At 57.2% G+C, this 16790-nt stretch overlaps 1 protein-coding gene across 1 annotated transcript in view; it reads left to right on the top strand.

Annotated features, from left to right (window-relative positions):
* MAP2K3 (mitogen-activated protein kinase kinase 3) overlaps positions 1–15910 on the top strand; it is a 29647-nt gene extending 13737 nt beyond the window's left edge. The window contains exons 2-12 of the mRNA XM_082707593.1: positions 2224–2290; positions 2706–2754; positions 3770–3883; positions 4087–4206; positions 5517–5633; positions 6858–6909; positions 8306–8433; positions 8936–9013; positions 13277–13416; positions 14087–14132; positions 14778–15910. Of these exons, the coding sequence (XP_082563719.1) occupies positions 2224–2290; positions 2706–2754; positions 3770–3883; positions 4087–4206; positions 5517–5633; positions 6858–6909; positions 8306–8433; positions 8936–9013; positions 13277–13416; positions 14087–14132; positions 14778–14861 (995 nt within the window). The 3' untranslated portion in view covers positions 14862–15910. The remainder of the gene's footprint in view (positions 1–2223; positions 2291–2705; positions 2755–3769; positions 3884–4086; positions 4207–5516; positions 5634–6857; positions 6910–8305; positions 8434–8935; positions 9014–13276; positions 13417–14086; positions 14133–14777) is intronic.
* Positions 15911–16790: the final 880 nt, after the last annotated feature.

Raw genomic sequence — 16790 nt, 5'->3', positions numbered from 1 at the left:
CGTACTCTAAGAGCTGGGGCCAGCGTGGGGAGAGCAGGGCCCCCACTGGCTCTGGGGTCGAGGACAGTGCCATTGCAGCCCTGACTTGGCAGTGGGCATGGTGGCACCTGGGTCAGGCCCTTGGGCTGCCAAGGGCTAGGCAGACCTCCCTCAGAGCAGGCATCTGGGGCCTTGGGCGGCTTCTGTGGGGAGGAGGTGCCTGCCTACACCAGCCCCAGGGCTCAGCCCACCCACCCCCATGCAGATCCGGGACTCTCTTCCCATCAGGGCTCTTCTGTGGCGAGTCATCTAGCTCTGAGGACCGCTGGGGCCAGGCCTCATCTCCCCAGCAGCAACAACAACCCTATCCCATCCCCTGACGGTGGTGTCAGGCCCTGCCTGGCTGCTGGGTCCAAGTATGTGGGCCTCCAGGCCAGGGGCACATGGGGCACTGAGGCCATGCAGCGGGATGTGGTGGAAGCTGGATGTGAACCCAGTTCAGAGGTGGCTTCCGGGGCTTGTGCTTCCCAGTGTGCCGTGCATGCTCATGGCCGGTGGTGCGGGGCCCCGGGCAGCTCCCACTTCCTTCATCAGGGGCGGTGCGTGAGGTGGGCGGGGAAGGCAGAGCACATAACAGGGCTATGCCTGGGAGGTGGGAAGGACACTCCCGCAGGAGCTGGCAAGTGGTCTGCGTGGTTTGGGGGACTTAGGGTCAAGTGCCACCTCTGCCACCTGCATTCTCAGTGGCCTGGGAAAGTCACTTCCTCCTCTGGACAGTGGAGCTCCAGTCCCAGTGGCTAAGAGCCGGGGCCATGGACTCAAGCCGGCCTCGGTCTTCCCCCGTGGGTCTGGATGTGTCCCGCCCTTGCTCTCCTGCCTGTAAGGTGCCATGGTGGCCTCTCTGGAGGGCGGCCCCCATGGAAGCACCCTCCACTGTGCCCAGCGCCGCCGTGTCCAGCGCTCCGGAATGTGCACTCCGCTAGCACGGCTGCACGCTGGGCTCCTGGCCCCCACTCTCAGCCAGCCCAGGAGCCATGGGCATGCGGTCTTGGAGAGGCGCAGCCCCTCTCCCGTCCTTAGGAGACTGCCTGGTGCCCTGGGAGGGAAGTGCCTTCCGGCGGTGCTCCTGGAAGGGGCAGCAAAGGCGAGGACTTTGGGGGAGGGGGCGGCGAGCAATAGGCAGCAGGCTTCGGTCAGTAGCTCCCCAGCCCGCGTCTGGTCCAGACTTCCCAGCCGCCCCTGAGAGGGGCCTCTGCGTCCCGATGACAGATGGGGAAACGGAAGCTCAGAAGAGGGGCGGGCAGCAGAGCTGGGACCTGAGAGGAGCTCTGTCTGCCTCCCAGGCTTTCCAGCTAGGTTAGCGCCACAAGTGGGAGCAGGAGCTGGGTCAGTTTGCTAGCACCTCGGGCTGGGGGCTGCCAGATGCTTCCTGCCTGATGGTCCCAGAGGCCAGGAGTTCCTCAAGGTGCTAGTGGGCTGGTTCCCTCTGAGGCTGTGACGGAGGGACCCGTTCCAGGCCTTTCTCCTAGCTTCTGGATTCCTTAGGGATTCCCTGGCTTGCAGATGGCCATCTTCCCCTGTGTCTCCTCACATTCTCCTCCATCTGTGCGTATCTGTCTCTGTGTCCAGCTTTCTCCTTTTCTAAAGCCACCAGTCCTGCTGGACTAGAGCCCACCCTCATGACCTCATTTTTAACTTGATCATCCCTGTAAAGAACCCATCTCCAAACAGCCCTGAGGTACCAGGGCTTAGGACTTCAACACATGGGGTTTCTAGGGGCACAGTTCAGTCCTTACCAGGCACTTAGGACGCAGGGCTTTTGCAGGGGGTGGGAGCACAGGCCCTGGCGAGCACTTTGGCTGCTGGGATGTGGCCCTACTCCCTTGGGGGGTGCCCAGTGGTAGCCTGGTGTGTGCCCCAGGGGGGCAGATCTGTGATGGAGTGAGCTTCCTTGGAGGTGTGCTCTGGAGACATCTTGGGCGGCTGTCGGGTGACTGCCTGAGGCCAGCTTCCGGGAGGCCCTGTGGGGCTGGAGCCAGAGATGTCCCTGTGCCCAGAGATGTCCCTGTGCCCAGAGGCACCAGGCCCCTCAGAGCACTGCCCACACTGACTGATCCTCAGCATCTGTAACTGTGCTCGGGGCCTCTGAGGGCAGGGGGCCTGAATCATCTCTGTCCCCAGGTCTGTCCCCAGGGGATGTTGACAGACTGAGCGTTGACCAGGTGCCTCACCTCTTTGTTTTAGGGAAGGCCAAAAGGAAGAAGGACTTACGGATATCCTGCATGTCCAAGCCGCTCGTGCCCAACCCCACGTGAGTCTGTCTCAGTTTCTCCCCTGGCTCAGCCTAGAGAGGCTTCCTGGAAGGGGTCGAAAGGAGGGGAGCAGGCAGGGGACAGCGTGTCCCAGAGAGCACCTCCTATGAACTAGGCCCTGGGGGCGTGGCCACGGGGGCTCACAGGTGTCACACGTCCATTCTGCATCCCCGTCTCGCTCACCTTGGGGATGGAAGGGTGAGGCTCTGGCCATGTCTGTGTGACCACGCCTTGTATGTGACACCGTGGGTGCCTGATGACAGACTGGGTGCCGTGAGGAACACCACGGCCCGCAAGCTGCCTCCCGGGCACAGGACGTGTCTTGGGCTCCTAGGCCAGGCTGGTTTGCTCCTTCTCTCGGGCAAGGATATGCTGCTTTCTGAGGCTCATGGGGTCCTGCTTTTCCCCCCACAGACCCCCCCGGAACCTTGACTCCCGGACCTTCATTACCATCGGAGACAGGGTAGGTGCCGGCTGCACACCTGGGGCGGGGACTTCATGGGTTGGAACCTCAGCGTTTGCATCTGACAAGTGGGCCTAAGCTGACCCTGTAGGGCCACTGGGAGGTGGCTGTGGGCGGTGGGCAGAACTGGGCTTTGGAGAGGAACCTCACTCCCCAGACGTTAGCTCTTTGGCCCTGGGCTGCCCACCCTTAGACCCTCTCACCTGGAATGGGGAGAGTTGGCTTGCCTCATAGGGCTGGAGAGCCAGAGCTGTCATGAAGTTTCCTGATCTCAGAGTTGGGGTCCTGGGGCTACCAGTGCTCATGTCACCTGCGGGAATGGTGCATCAAACATGGGGACTCCTGGCTCTAGCCTCAGAAGCAGCACCAGGTGTGTGCCTTGCACACACACCTGCTGATGGCTTGCTCCCCAGCGATTGAGATCCTGGCTGGAGACTGTGGTTCCCCCACAGGCAGAGACCCACTGTGGAGGCCTCTCCGTGGCTGACAGCCCCCCTCCTCGCACCAAGGCTCATTCCCTCCTGACACTTGTCAGTGGGTGACGTTTAGCTTTCTCATCTGCCGGACAGCAGAGGGCATGAGGGAGAGCAGGAGGCCCAGGGCCATACTGCCTGCTGTGAAAGCAAGAGCTTCGTTCTCTTCTTTCTGTCTCTAGTGCCTGAAACCGGAATGTGCACATAGTGGGGACTCCACAAATACCGGGTGAATGAATGATTCCGTCCCAACCCATGAGTAGGGTGGGGAGGAAGAGGGAAAGGGCCTCTCTGGAGCTCCCTGTGCCAACTGGGGGCGTTTTATAGGCGGTCATATTTATGCCATGCGATCGTCTTGAACGCTGCTGTACCCATTTTACAGAGAGCGGTGTGAGTCTGAGAGGTGGTGTGACTTGGCCCAGGTCACACAGCAGAGGGTGGTTGGTGTAAGATCTGAGCTCAGATCTAACTGACTGGCTGTTTCCTCTCTGCTGCCCCTGCGCTCTCCTGACTTGTGGCCTCTCTTTTTTCTGTCCCCCAAGAACTTCGAGGTGGAGGCCGATGACCTGGTGACCATCTCGGAGCTGGGCCGTGGAGCCTATGGGGTGGTGGAGAAGGTGCGGCATGCCCAGAGTGGCACCATCATGGCCGTCAAGGTATGCAAGGGCTCCACTTCATGCTGCCCCACGCAGCCCGGGAGCTTGGGGACACTTGGGGGGCTTCCTGGAGGAGGCACAGGGGCTGAGCCTATAGATGTATGGCCCATCGGTACCCATTGGAGCGCCTAGTCCTCCTGCGAGGGATAGGGGGTGGTCGCCTTCTGCCGCATGGCCCCTGACCGTAGCCCTCTGTCCTGCAGCGGATCCGGGCCACCGTGAACTCACAGGAGCAGAAGCGTCTGCTCATGGACTTGGACATCAACATGCGCACAGTCGACTGCTTCTACACCGTCACCTTCTACGGGGCCCTCTTCAGAGAGGTGCGGCCGTGGTGCGTGGGTGGGTGGGAGGTGGGGGCTGGGCTGCAGGGAGGAGCACTGGCTGCCCCACCCTACCTTCCCTCTGCACACCTGCCCCCCTCAGTCTGGCTGCCCCACTGTCTGCTGTTGCTCACTCGGGGACCCCAGGAGACGTTTGCCAAGCGCCGCTGTGTGCCAGGTGCTGGGCACCGAGGGAGTGAGACCACACGTGCAGGGTTCTTGAGAGCTTTTTCCCAGGACCCACGCTGCCAGTGACCCTGTTTCCTGCCTCGGTTTCCTTGTCTATGAAATGAGGCCAGTGATTGTATCCACTTCCCAAGGTCACGTGAAGATACAATGATGTGACCCAGGGCCTGGCACTCAGTCGGTCTTGGGGGTCACCTGCTTGCTTCCCTGGCGTCCAGGCTGGCATGGTGGGGTTCTGAGCAGGGGCAGCCAAGGAGGTGTGCAAGGGTCCGGTTCTTGGTCTGTGGGCAGCACTGGTTGTGGGATGAGAGAGCAATCGGGGGTGATGCCAGGGAGTGCGGCTTGCTGCAGCTGAAGGATGGCCTTCTGCTAGATGCTCCTTGAGCATCTACCAGGTCCCAAAGTGTGCCGGGTCCGTGCCTCCTCACCCTTAGCTCATGTGCTAAGCACCTGGTGTGTGCCAGGGGCAGGCTGCCGGTCCCCTTGCTGCGGGGGGGCAAGACACAAACCTGCGCCTCGCTGCATGCTGGGTCAGAGTCGGCAGGGAGGCACCTGGGCCTACAGGTACCCCACGGAGATGCTGTACCCAGCCTTCATAGAAGACTGTCCTGAAGGATGAGCGTTTGTGGCAGAGCTGGCAGTGGGGGAGGCTGGGCTTTGCAGGAGAAGAAGGGAAGCATCCTTCAAGGCTAGAGCTAGGATGACCTGTGCATTTTGGGGGCCGTAGCGGCTGAGGTCAGGTTGGTCTGCAGGGCTGGGGCATGGAGCTGAGCTACAGCTGGCCTGAGAGCCCCCATGTGGAGGGACACAATTGGGTGTGTGTTTTAGTTACTTCTTTCTGGAAACTGCCATGGACTTCAGAATCAGAGGGAGGAGACAGAGGCAGCAGAGCTGGTAAGGCTGGCTGGCGTACAACTCACTAGGGTAGACAAGCAGGGAAGGCGGAGAAGTGGAAGTTGAAAGATTGCAGAATAGGAAGAGCTGAAAGCAGGCAGGTGTGTCTGTGGGGAGGCCTGAGCAGCGCCAGAGGGTCAGGCCCGTGCTGACATGGCCCTAGCGCAGGCTGTCCAGATACCAGCAGCACCTGCGCTGACCCGGGCTCACCTCCAGCTGTCCTTCCACAGGGAGATGTGTGGATCTGCATGGAGCTCATGGACACATCCCTGGACAAGTTCTACCGGAAGGTGCTCGAAAAGAACATGACCATTCCAGAGGACATTCTGGGGGAAATTGCTGTGTCTGTAAGTGACCTTGCTCTTGGGAGGGGTTGGGGGATTCAGGTCCATAGGCAGGGGCCCCAGCCCTGTGCAAGCAGGCACAAAGCCCAGCCTCATGGTGAGAGCTTGGGCAGAGCTGGGTCCCCAGTGGGGCCCTGACCCTGGGCGACTGCCCTCCAGGGACCCAGTTCTCCCAGAGCCTTCTTGCTGAGGAGACCCCAGAGCCTGGGGCTCCCAGAACCACACAGATTTGGCAGATCTTAGGTTTCTAGTTGTTTTTTTGTTTTTTTAAGATTTTATTTGTTTGAGAGAGAGAATGAGAGAGAGCAAGCATGAGAGGGGGAAGGTCGAGGGAGAAGCAGACCCCATGCTGAGCAGGGAGCCCGATGCGGGACTCGATCCCGGGACTCCAGGATCATGACTTGAGTTGAAGGCACTCGCTCAACCAACTGAGCCACCCAGATACCCGGGCTTCTAGTTTTTGTGTACCCACTCCAGAGATTTCTACACCATTTTTTAAAAAAAGACTTAGTACTTAAAACTTCCTTATGCCAGAAATGCCCTAAGACAGCTCACAGAGGTACAAACTAAACTGGGGGGAAGCTTAGCATCCACCGCTTGAGGTCAGGTATGTCTGGAGGGAAGTAGCCAAGCTGGGCTTGAGCGTCTGGCAGCCAAAGGGAAAAAGGAAACGGGATCAGTTATAGTGGCGCCTCTCGGTCCTCACTGCACGTGGGAGCATTGAAAACACACCGTGCCAGAGTACCGAGTTAGGGTCTTTGGGGTGATCGTCAAGGGTTCCCCACTGTGTGTTCTGGAGGGGAGTGGCTCAAGCACATGGGCCTCTGGCTATGCTGGAGGAGAGGAACCAGGGATGCTGAGGAAGAGCTGGGGTTTGCCTAAGAGCCTGCTAGGGGTAGTGACAGCCCCTTGGAGGGGTCACAAGCCTGGGACTCTGCAAGATCTTGGGTACATCATTTTCCTGGTAAAGGCTGGGGCCTGAGACACTGGCCCACTCGGGTGGGAGGGAGAAAAGCAAGAGGCCGGGTCTGTCTGCACCGGGATGGCCACGACACTAGGGTCAAAGCTGGGATGCAGGCAAGAGCCTGGGACAGTGGGCGGGGGAGGGCAGGGGTGCATCTGTGGCAGAGGGAGACAGGTGGACATGAGTAGGGGGTCTTACTGCTGTGTCGTGGTTAACAGAACCAGGAGTAACAGCAGCCTTGTCTTTCCTCCTCCTGCCCCCAGATCGTGAGGGCACTGGAGCATCTGCACAGCAAGCTGTCCGTGATCCACAGAGGTCAGTCTCTGCCGCGGCCCCACCGGGGGTGGGGTGGGGTGGGCGCCTGCGGGCTGCTCAGAGGCACGGGCTTGCCCAGTCCTGCAAGGAGCAGGGACCTCTCTCTCTCCAGATGAGCTGCCTGAGGTGATAGGTAGCGAGGTGCCCTTTGGGATCCCGATTGAGCCTGCTTCCCAGTCCAGGCCACTGTCACTTCTCCAAGCCATTGTCTTCCGGTCCCACCACACTGGACCCAGCTGCATGCCCCCCGTCCACTCCTCCAAGCCCTTAGGTTTGCTGGTGCTTGGAGCAAGAATTGGACTTCCGTCCTGGGAACACTGACGGGATTTGTTTCGACATAGAGTTGACATATCGTGAAATGCACAGATCCGTAGTTAACACCTGATGAGTCTGTTCAGAATTTACGTCCACATAACCTGGCCCTTTTCAAGATGCAGGATGTTTGCACCTTCTACCCCACTCCAGAAAGTTCTCTGGGCCTTTCTTGGTCAGTCCCTGCCCCTGTATCCCCCCTTTGCCTCTCATCCGGTTTCCCCCACAGTACGTGGGTTTTACTTGTTCTTGAACTTCATGTAAATGGATTCGCGTGGCCTTTCTCCAGCCTCTGGCATTCAGCCTAATGTTTGTGAGGCTCAGCGGGGTCGTGTAGGTCGTAGTTCCTTCTTTCTCATTCTGAGTAGTTCACTTACCCGGATGTCCCACTTCTCTCAAAGCTCATTAGACCAAGGCCGCTTCAACTCCTGGCGGTTCCCCCAGCCCCTGTTCCCCCCACCCCCAACCACTGTTGGCAGCTCAGTGTGGAACCTGCTGGTCCTTTTCCTGTGCATTTCTGTGCTTCTGCACGTCGCTATAGGAAAGCATGGAGGTTGCATGTGTGCTGCATGTGCTTTGCTGGAAGATTCCCTGCTGTGTGGCCTGTATCCTACTCAGCATGGACCCCTGACCTGTGTTTATGCTTCTACCCTGTGCCTCCTGGCCGAACCTCCCATTCTCTCAGCGTGGATGCTGGTTGGCTTCTGGGTTCTCCACCGGTCAGTGGCACCACCCCTCGCCAGAGCCCCAGCATGGGAGCACCCCGGAGCTGGAGGTTCTGCCAGGAAACAGGCCAGGTGCCCCCTCTGGACAATGTGTCCCGAGTGCTGATGGTGGGTGCAAAAATGAGGTCCTGGTAGAAACTCCCTTTCTTCCCGCTTGTGACTGGTGGCCAGAGCATGTTCTGGCTGTGCTGCTCCCATCTTTGTGGCCTTGGGCTGGAACAGCACCTCTTGGAGCCTTGTCCCTCATCCACTCCCTGGGCCCTTGTATCATCTGCCCCGTGGGTGGTGGGGGTGTTGGAGGAGCCTGTTGGCCTCCCACAACCCCAGAAGATGAAAAAGGGGTGTTCTATCCCTGGCAGATGTGAAGCCGTCCAATGTCCTCATCAACAAGGAGGGTCACGTGAAGATGTGTGACTTTGGGATTAGTGGCTACTTGGTGGATTCTGTGGCCAAGACGCTGGACGCTGGCTGCAAACCCTACATGGCTGTGAGTGCTCCCCCTAGAGGTTCAGGAGAGAGGTGCCTGCAAGATCAGGGTTGGGTCCTGTCCTCTGTCTGTTGGGGACAGGGCTGTCCTGAGGCCCTGCATTTCCTGCCACAGCAAGGGTGATCTGTTACCCAGCCTGGCCAGCAGCCCCACTTTACCCCTGATATTGGCGGTGTCCCAGATGCCCTTTTAGATGATAAAAGTTTCCGTGACCTGTAGGATTTGTGTAGGTCCCAGCCCTGTCCCACAGGCCTGAGGGTGTCCCCCCTTCCCGGGGCAGGGGTGGCTGTGAGGCATAAGGTTTAGGCCTTTGCCATAAGACCCTAGCCCTCGTTGGCCTCAGTTTTCTCTCTTGCTCTGTGGGGGGTGGGAGAGAAGGATTAGCACTGACCCTTCTGGTTGGGGGTGGGGGGAGGGAGGATCTAGCTGAGGGAGCCTTGGGTGTCCCCTTTCTGGCCCCTCACCATGAGGTGGGTGTTCAGGCCTCACTGGTCCCTTACAGCCTGAGAGAATCAATCCGGAGCTGAACCAGAAGGGCTACAATGTCAAGTCTGATGTCTGGAGCCTCGGCATCACCATGGTAACTGCTTGCAGCTGGGCCCCACCTTTGCTGGTCTGGGGAGGGGGCCTGGGGGTGCCATGGCCCTCCGGGAGCTTTTGATGGGCCCATCCAATAGTTTAGGCCTGGAGAAAAGGGTTGGCTTCACAATCTGAGAAGAGAACATGCCATCAAAAATTATCATATATCTAGGGGAACATCTGCAATGATGTTAGCCCTTTCCAGCGGCGAGTGGTGTCCTTCATGAAAGTTCGCGACAGCTTGTGGAAACCTATCAGACCTTCCCCAGAGCTTGTGGCACTTGTTGAGAAATCACAGCCAATTCTGAATTAAGTGAGCTCCTGGTACACAAATGATTTAAAAAGCAAAATGGCAAAATTCTTAAGAAAATTATTTTCTCACAGCAAGAAGTTTGTTGCTTGTGAGTTCCTGGCGCATTTCCTGGAGTGTGGTGGGATGGGGTGGATGGGTTGTCAGTCCTGGGGCTGTGGGGGTAGGAGGGGTGAGGGCGGGTCCCCAGCCCTTAGCTCAGCTGGGATGGCTACATCTGAGGTCCAGGAGGAGGGCTGGGTCATTGTGCCTCTTGTTCTTTCTAGAACCGCCCAGTGAACGCCTGTTTCTGCCTGAGTCAGGGCTTGGCTCAGGTCTGGGTCAAGGTTTATTTAGATACCAATATAGAAAGCCTATTTTGGTACCCATGTGGAGACCAGAATGCGGGCTCTCCAACCCGGGGTACATGGGAAAACGTTGTCAAAATGGCCCCAGTGTGCACTGAGCTTGCTGGGGGGGTCATCGGCCTCCATCCCCATCCCAACCATTGGCGCTAATGGGAAGTGTCCACAGTGTGGTTGTTTCCATGGTCATCACCCTCCCTGTCCCAGGCCCCTTGGGCCTCCAGGTGTTGGGGGCGGGGCACAATCAGTAATCCAAAACCAAACCAGTATAACACCTAGTGGGAAGGGGTGTGGAGGGAGAGACTCAGGGGCGGCAGAAGAGCAGCACAAGCTTCTGAAGCAGTAGGGGAGGGCCCTGCAGGACTTTGGGGGCAAAGGCCCTAAGGTGGGGGGTGCTGCCTGGAGTGAGCCTGGAGGGTCAGATTCAAGAGGAGGTCAGAGAAGGGGTGCGGGGCAGTTTAGGGTCAACGTAGATGTTTTGGATCTTACTGATAATGGGTTTCATTATCCTCACTGCCCTCCTCATTGTGTGACTGTCACCCTGTAAGCAGTGCCTGTACACACTGACTGGGAAGGGACCCAAAGCAAAATCATATTGTCAGAGACACGGAATTGGGAGATACCTTCCATTTTTTCCATTGAGTACTGCAGACTCAATCCTTTTTCAAGTAAATGGTTTTTTTTTTGAAGCAGAGAGGAATGTTTGAAGGCTAGAGGTGCACGGTCTACCTGCAGATAAGAGTCTCCCAACTCCTCAGTTAAAAAATCAGAGCAAATTCTGGCTGTATTTCCAGATGACACAGGGCTGGTTGGATGTTAGAGACCCCCCACTCATGCCCGCTTGACACATATACACCCCTGCACCCCTCCATCTCTTCCTCCCATCCATCTGTCTGTCATGACTGGGGACCCACCACATCCCAGTGACGGTCTCAGGTGTTGGTGGAAGTCGGGCAGGGTGTGCTAAGTGTGTATTTCAGGTAGCAGGAGCTGCGTCACTAAGTGCTCCAGAACCTAGTGCCAGAAACCGGCGACAGTTCCTTGTTTCCCAGGCTTCTGCAGTGTGGGCTGGACTAGCTGGGCAGTGCTTCCATGCCGTCTGGCTCTGGCTGGGGTCAGGGCTGGGCTGGAAAGTCCGGGAAGGCTTAGCAGATGTAGGGCCACTACGTGACTGCCTCGGCCATTTGCTTGCTGGGTTCCAGGGTAGCTGATGTCCCCTGCGATGGCTGGCTTCCTTGAAAGAGAGACTCTGTCCTGCCTGTCCCAGGATGGGCACTGTGTCGCTTTTGCCTCATTCTGTTGCTCAGAGCGTCCCAGGCCAGGCCAGGGTCAAGGGGAAGTAGAGTCCATGTCGGGAGGGGGGACTAGCTTGCACAAATGGGAGAAGCTGCACGGGTAGCTTAGGAACCTGGCTGCCCCAGTAGAGGTTAGGTTTGTCCCCAGAAGTTATGAAAGTCATAGAAACACCATCTAAAAATAGTAAAAACAAAAACAAAAACAAGACAAAAAATAAAAAAAGACGAGAGGTAAAAAAAAGACAAAGTAAAAAACAAAAACGAAATGAAACAAAAAAGACCAAAAAAAGAAAAAAGACGAAAGTAAAAAAATCATCAAGGAGACATAGCCCCTTCTCCCTGCTGTCCACTGCCAACATTGTGCATTTCCTTCTAGATGTTTTCTCTGGTTTTTATTTTGCTTTTTTCCGTTAGCACGACATCACTCGTGTTTCCCGGAGTTGTGAGGACCCCCCGTGGGCATCCCCTTGAGAGACCCCACACCATCTGCCCCCATCTCCCCAGCCAGTGTCGAATGGGGGCTGTTTCACTGGTTTCCGGATTTCTCTTTCCTTTCAAAGTCCCTGGGTGACCCCGGGGGAGGGACTAGCAAAACCCTGGGTGCCAGGCCTGCTCCGTAGGGGGTGTCCCTCCAGGCCTCGGAGCCCACCCTGGGTAGCCATCTGCGGGCACGTGGGCACAGCCACGGAACCTACAGACGTGGGATGAGATTGGGAAGGCTCTTGGCCGTAACAGGTGTTGAGCAAGTGCTGAGCAGATGAACAGTGAATGGGGTATCACGGAGTGTGGCCCTTGTGGTCATGGTCTCGGTTAGGGTCAGCCGCCCTGCAGCAGGCCAGTCCCCGGGGCCGTTTTGACTGCCTCTTAATACTCTGTTACAAATCACACCACACCATGCATTTTGTGCCCAGAGGCTGTTTTGTTTTGTTTTGCATATTTTGAACTCTAGAAAAAATTACGGGGGGTGGGAAAAAGGGTTAGGAGGTGAAGAGTCTGGACGGTTTTCTGTTTTTCTAATTATAACTCTGGCAGACCACTGGATCCTTCCGTGGAAAACCACACAGGACCCTCACTTCTGCTACTTGGAATCGGTGAACGTTCTAGGAAAAAGCACCCTGAATTAGTCCTGTGAAAGTCTTACCAGCTCACAACCCTGCCTGCTGCGGTTTGCAGACCCTCCATCTGTGGGGTGTGTTTATGTCTTGGCTGGAAAAGGGCCTTTAGCCTAATGGGAAGGCCCTTTCTTAGCACAATAATTAGTGAGCTGTTCAGGCAGCAGTTGCCAACACGAAGCATTTGTTTGAGCTGAGGTCTCTTGTGTTCATTATGGTGATTATGGCCTGTCAGTGAGAAGTCTCTGTGCTATTCCAGGCGGGGGCCTGGGCTGACCTGATTTTTTTTTTTTTTTTAATTCGGCAGTCAAAATCAGAACCCAGAGTTTGTCTCAAGATAGCTGGTCTTTTCCACAAATGACTTCCCGCCAACTGCAGGCGAGGCATGTGGCGAGGGGCCTGGCACGGGGACAGAGGCCAGGTGGCTTCTGTGTCACCTGCAGGGAGCTCCGGGTTCAGTAGGACTGACCAGGCCTCCATGGTGGCTGTGTGTTCAGGAGGTCAGCAGGGAGGGGGAAGTCTTCCCGGAGGAGGAGGCCTTGCAGAGGGGTCCTGCAGGACGATGCTGTGAGGGTGGGGTGGGAGCAGCCACACACTTCAGTTGCTGATGGGCCCCGGGGGCTGTGGCCAGAGCTGGTCAGCGCAGGCCTCTCCGTCTACAGCTTTGGGGAGAGACCGGCTTGGGAGGATAATTTCATTTCCCATTTGCCTGCTCTCTCATAACAACAACTGCCCAAATGAAGGGCAGCAGGTCCTTAAGACCCCGTGGAGACTGTCTGGGGGTGGCCTGTGGCGAGCGGCGAGGCCACTGCCTACCCCACGTGCCTTTGCTGACTGCTGCCTTGTGGGAAGGTGTCCCAGGGCTGCAGTGCCTCTGATTCTTCCAGATGAGCTGGAACTTGGGTTTTTACGTAAAGCCTTCTGAATTTAGGTGGTTTCAAAGCCCGATGACAGTCCCACCAGTCACCACCCCGGGCTTGATTTGCTTCATGAGCCGTAGTCTGTGCCGACTGGGTCAGGGGAACCGACTACCGCTGTTCCCCCAGCTTTGATCTTTGTTCTGATGTCATGCGTCTGCCCCTCAACCCTCCTGTGGCCCAGCTTCGGGCGGCAGGCCAGGCCAGGTTCCCTAGGTTCCCCGCACGGCCTGCCTCCAGGGGCCAGGTGTGTGCGCCTCTGACCCGCGCTCCTGCCTCCCCGCAGATCGAGATGGCCATCCTCCGCTTTCCGTATGAATCCTGGGGGACTCCTTTCCAGCAGCTGAAGCAGGTGGTGGAAGAGCCGTCTCCCCAGCTCCCAGCTGACCGTTTCTCTCCCGAGTTTGTGGACTTCACTGCACAGTGGTGAGTCTGCAGCCTCCCAAGTCCTGCCCACATGACATAGCATCAAAATATGCAGGGCAGAAAGAGAGCACAAGGAAGAGCTGGCAAATGATGGTCTTTGGATTTTGAAAGAGATCTGAAAGACCACAAGGTGTTCAGAAGTGAAAGAACATATGGACATATCTTTGTATTGTGGGCAAAGAGATACTCAGAGGAGAATTTGTATCCTTTATTTCTTTTATGGGAAAATAAGAAAGACTGCAGACAAATGAGCTTGGCAGGCAGAGGTCACTGGTCACCTTGCCCCTTCACACCTGGGTGTCCCTGGTCCCTGGAGCCGGGATGAGGAGTTTCCCTCCTGATGAAGGACACCGTGTCTGTGGTTGTTAACGACTGCCTTTCACTGTCGTTTGGTACTGGATCGTTGAGAATTCTCTGGATCACTCTGGAGATAAGAAAACAAATATCCCAAGAGGCAAAGCAACTTGGTCTAAGTCTCTGTAATGTGTACCCCCAGATCCCACTCCATCCTCAGGAGTCCCCCAGAACAGTCCCAGCCCTTCCTCCCAGGGCCCCAGGAGGACATGTGTGTCCTCACTGCCCACTTAAGGGTGAGCCCACCCTGGCTTGGCTGGCCTGGACCTCCCTCCTCCGTGCCAGTCTGGCTTCAGCCTGCCCCGTTCTCTCCTAGCTTGAGGAAGAACCCTGCGGAGCGCATGAGCTACTTGGAGCTGATGGTGAGTGCGGGGCGTCGGCCAGGTGGTGGGGCTGTGCGGGGAGGGCCTCCCTGTGCACAGAGCCCTCAGCACCTCTGGCTTGCCTCCGGCTTGCCTCGTCCTGAATCATTCAGCTACTCAGTTGTGCCTCAGGGTGTGCTCAGACATACCCCTGCTCCCTCCCCATCCTCCACACCAGGCCCCTTGGAGGGGCTCCAGCGGTGCTCTGACAGCTGGTGCTGAGGGCTGGGGTGGGAGATGGTAGGGGGAGGGAAGCCATTTCCTCCGAAGCTATTGGAGAAGGCCTCACAGAGGAGGTGATATTTGAAGTGGGCTTGGAAGGATGAATAAGGACTTCGGTGCTGATGGGAAGGGCATTCCACTTGGCCCTACGCCTGGTAGGGGTGGGGTGGAGGGAGTTCAATGTGGCCAGAGGGTGGCTGCAGGAAGGAGGGCAGGGGGAGGAAGCCAACCCGCTGTGTCTTAGCTAGGAGGGCTTCCTGGAGAGGGAGGTTCTAGAAGGAGGCATAGGAGATCGCCAGGCAGAGAGACGGGCCCTGGGCAGGCGGAACGCATAGGAGCCAGGGGTGCTTTGGGGAGGCAGGGGCATCGCTGCCTGGCCTCCGAGCTCTTACCCATGGTGACTGGCTTCTCTTGTCCCTCCAGGAGCACCCGTTCTTCACATTGCACAAAACCAAGAAGACGGACATTGCTGCCTTCGTGAAGGAGATCCTGGGGGAGGACTCGTAGGGGGCGGGGCCGTGGATTCCCTCTGGCCCTCCAGCGCCCCACACCCCCTCCGCTGGGGCACTGCTTGCCCACACCCATGAGCTAGTGCCACCACAGCCTTGGGTGTTTGGGGGAAGACTCAAGGGGGTTGCTCTTGCCGGACTTGGCAACAAGCCGTTGGCCCCAAGTGCCAAAGAACCAGACCATCGGGGCCTTCAGCCAGGCCCATGTGGGCCCCACCAGTGCCTCTGCCCCTGCTGCTCCACGGACCCCAAGTCTCCAGCCCCTAAGATCCTGGACTTGGACGGGTCTGGATGGCTTCCGTGAGACCCTACTGCCCCTTGCGGAGAGGGCAGCCAGTGCCTGAGTACGGGAAACTGCCTGGGCCCAGCCCTGGATGCCACCCAAGTTGTATATTTTTTTTTAATCTCTTGACTGAATGGACTTTGCACACTTTGGCCTAGGGTGGCCACACCTCTGTCCTGGGAGCGGTGTCGGGGGACACGGTCGGGGGATGAGCCACGTGAATCCTCCTGCACCCCCACGAGTGAGACAACAGAGCCATGTGAGCCTTCAGCCCAGCACTGGCAAATGGGGCCTCTAAGGGCACATGGGCTCAACCCAGCCCCTGGCCACTGCCTCGGGAGGGGGGGTTGTTTCACTTTTTTTTTTAACTTATCCTCTTGATTTTTTTTTTTTTCTTTTGCTTTGTGGGTTTGGCTCTTTTATTTTTCTTGCATGGTGTGGAGCCGATCACTTTTCTCCCACCCCTTAGGGACCAGCAGGTGGAGACCCCCTCTCTGCTCAGTCTGGGGTCTAGGGGGATGGGCCCAAGGTCTCTGCTCAGAGAGGTGCTAGGGGAGCTGTCCAGCTCACTCTCCTTGGGGACCGGCTCAACAGGGGCTGTGGATTTGCTTTTGGTGTTGTTTTAAAAAAAAAAAAAAAAGGAAAAAAGAAAATATATTTTTTTGAAGAAAGGACTGTGCCCAGGGTCTTATCCCTGATGGGTTGGGGCAGTTACCTGATTGTTGTTTTAATTTAAAAAAAAAAAAAAAGAAAAGTGGGACAAAGATTGTGTGAGACTGTGTGTCAGAGCGGCGAGCCCCACTCTTTGGTGAAGGTCGTGTAGGATGTGCTCTTACCCCTGGGCCAAGGCCAGAGCAGCATGATCAGGGGAGGTGGGGGTTGGGGGAGCTGCTGCTGAACCCCTCAGGCCCTGCCTTGAACAGACCCTCCCTCGCACATGTGAGGGCACTGCAGCTCGCAGTGGAGGCTGCAGGCCCGGTGCTGGTCCCTGGGCAGAGCAGCAGACACAGCCCACTGGAGGACTGCCTGCGCAGCGCCCCCCGGTGAAGACCGCACTGCCCGGTGCACAGAGGGATGAACATGTGCCAAGCACTGGCCCCCAGCCTCGCCATAGCCACCTCATCCAGGCTGTTAAGTAATTGTTTCCGGTTATGTTGTCATCCCCACTTTACAGATGAGAAAACAGGCCAAAAAGCTGAAGTAACTTGCTCAAAGCCACACATCTTGGAAGGTGGAGAGCCTGAGGCCTGGGTCCCCTGAGAGAGCTCTGAGGAGAGTCGTGGGGGAGCTCAAGGAAGGTTCCTTGCCAGGGTCCAGAGTGGCTCTATGATCCTGTGATCTGTTAGGCCTGGGCTAGGGCTGATACCCTCCTCCAACAGATGAAAGCAGAAGGGAATTTATTTTTGCTCATGTAATTACTGGCTTCAGGCATGGTTCGATCCAGGGGTCTGGCTAATATCCTGAAGAACTTGTGTCCAGCTTACCTTGGTGTCCTCTGTCTGGTTTCACACTTCCCTCATGCGGACCAAGTCAGCAGCCAGTGTCTCCCACAAGCTTAGGGCTGCAGCAGAAGTCTCAGGGCTGACTCTCCTAGCTAGGAAGGGGTCACATGCTCATCCTGCCAGTCGCAGGCCAGGAGGATCA

This window comes from Mustela nivalis, assembly GCF_964662115.1.
Source record: "Mustela nivalis genome assembly, chromosome: 17".
Lineage (NCBI taxonomy): Eukaryota > Metazoa > Chordata > Mammalia > Carnivora > Mustelidae > Mustela > Mustela nivalis.
The sequence above is the reverse complement of the archived record's forward strand: the minus strand, read 5'-3'. Positions and strand labels throughout refer to the sequence as shown.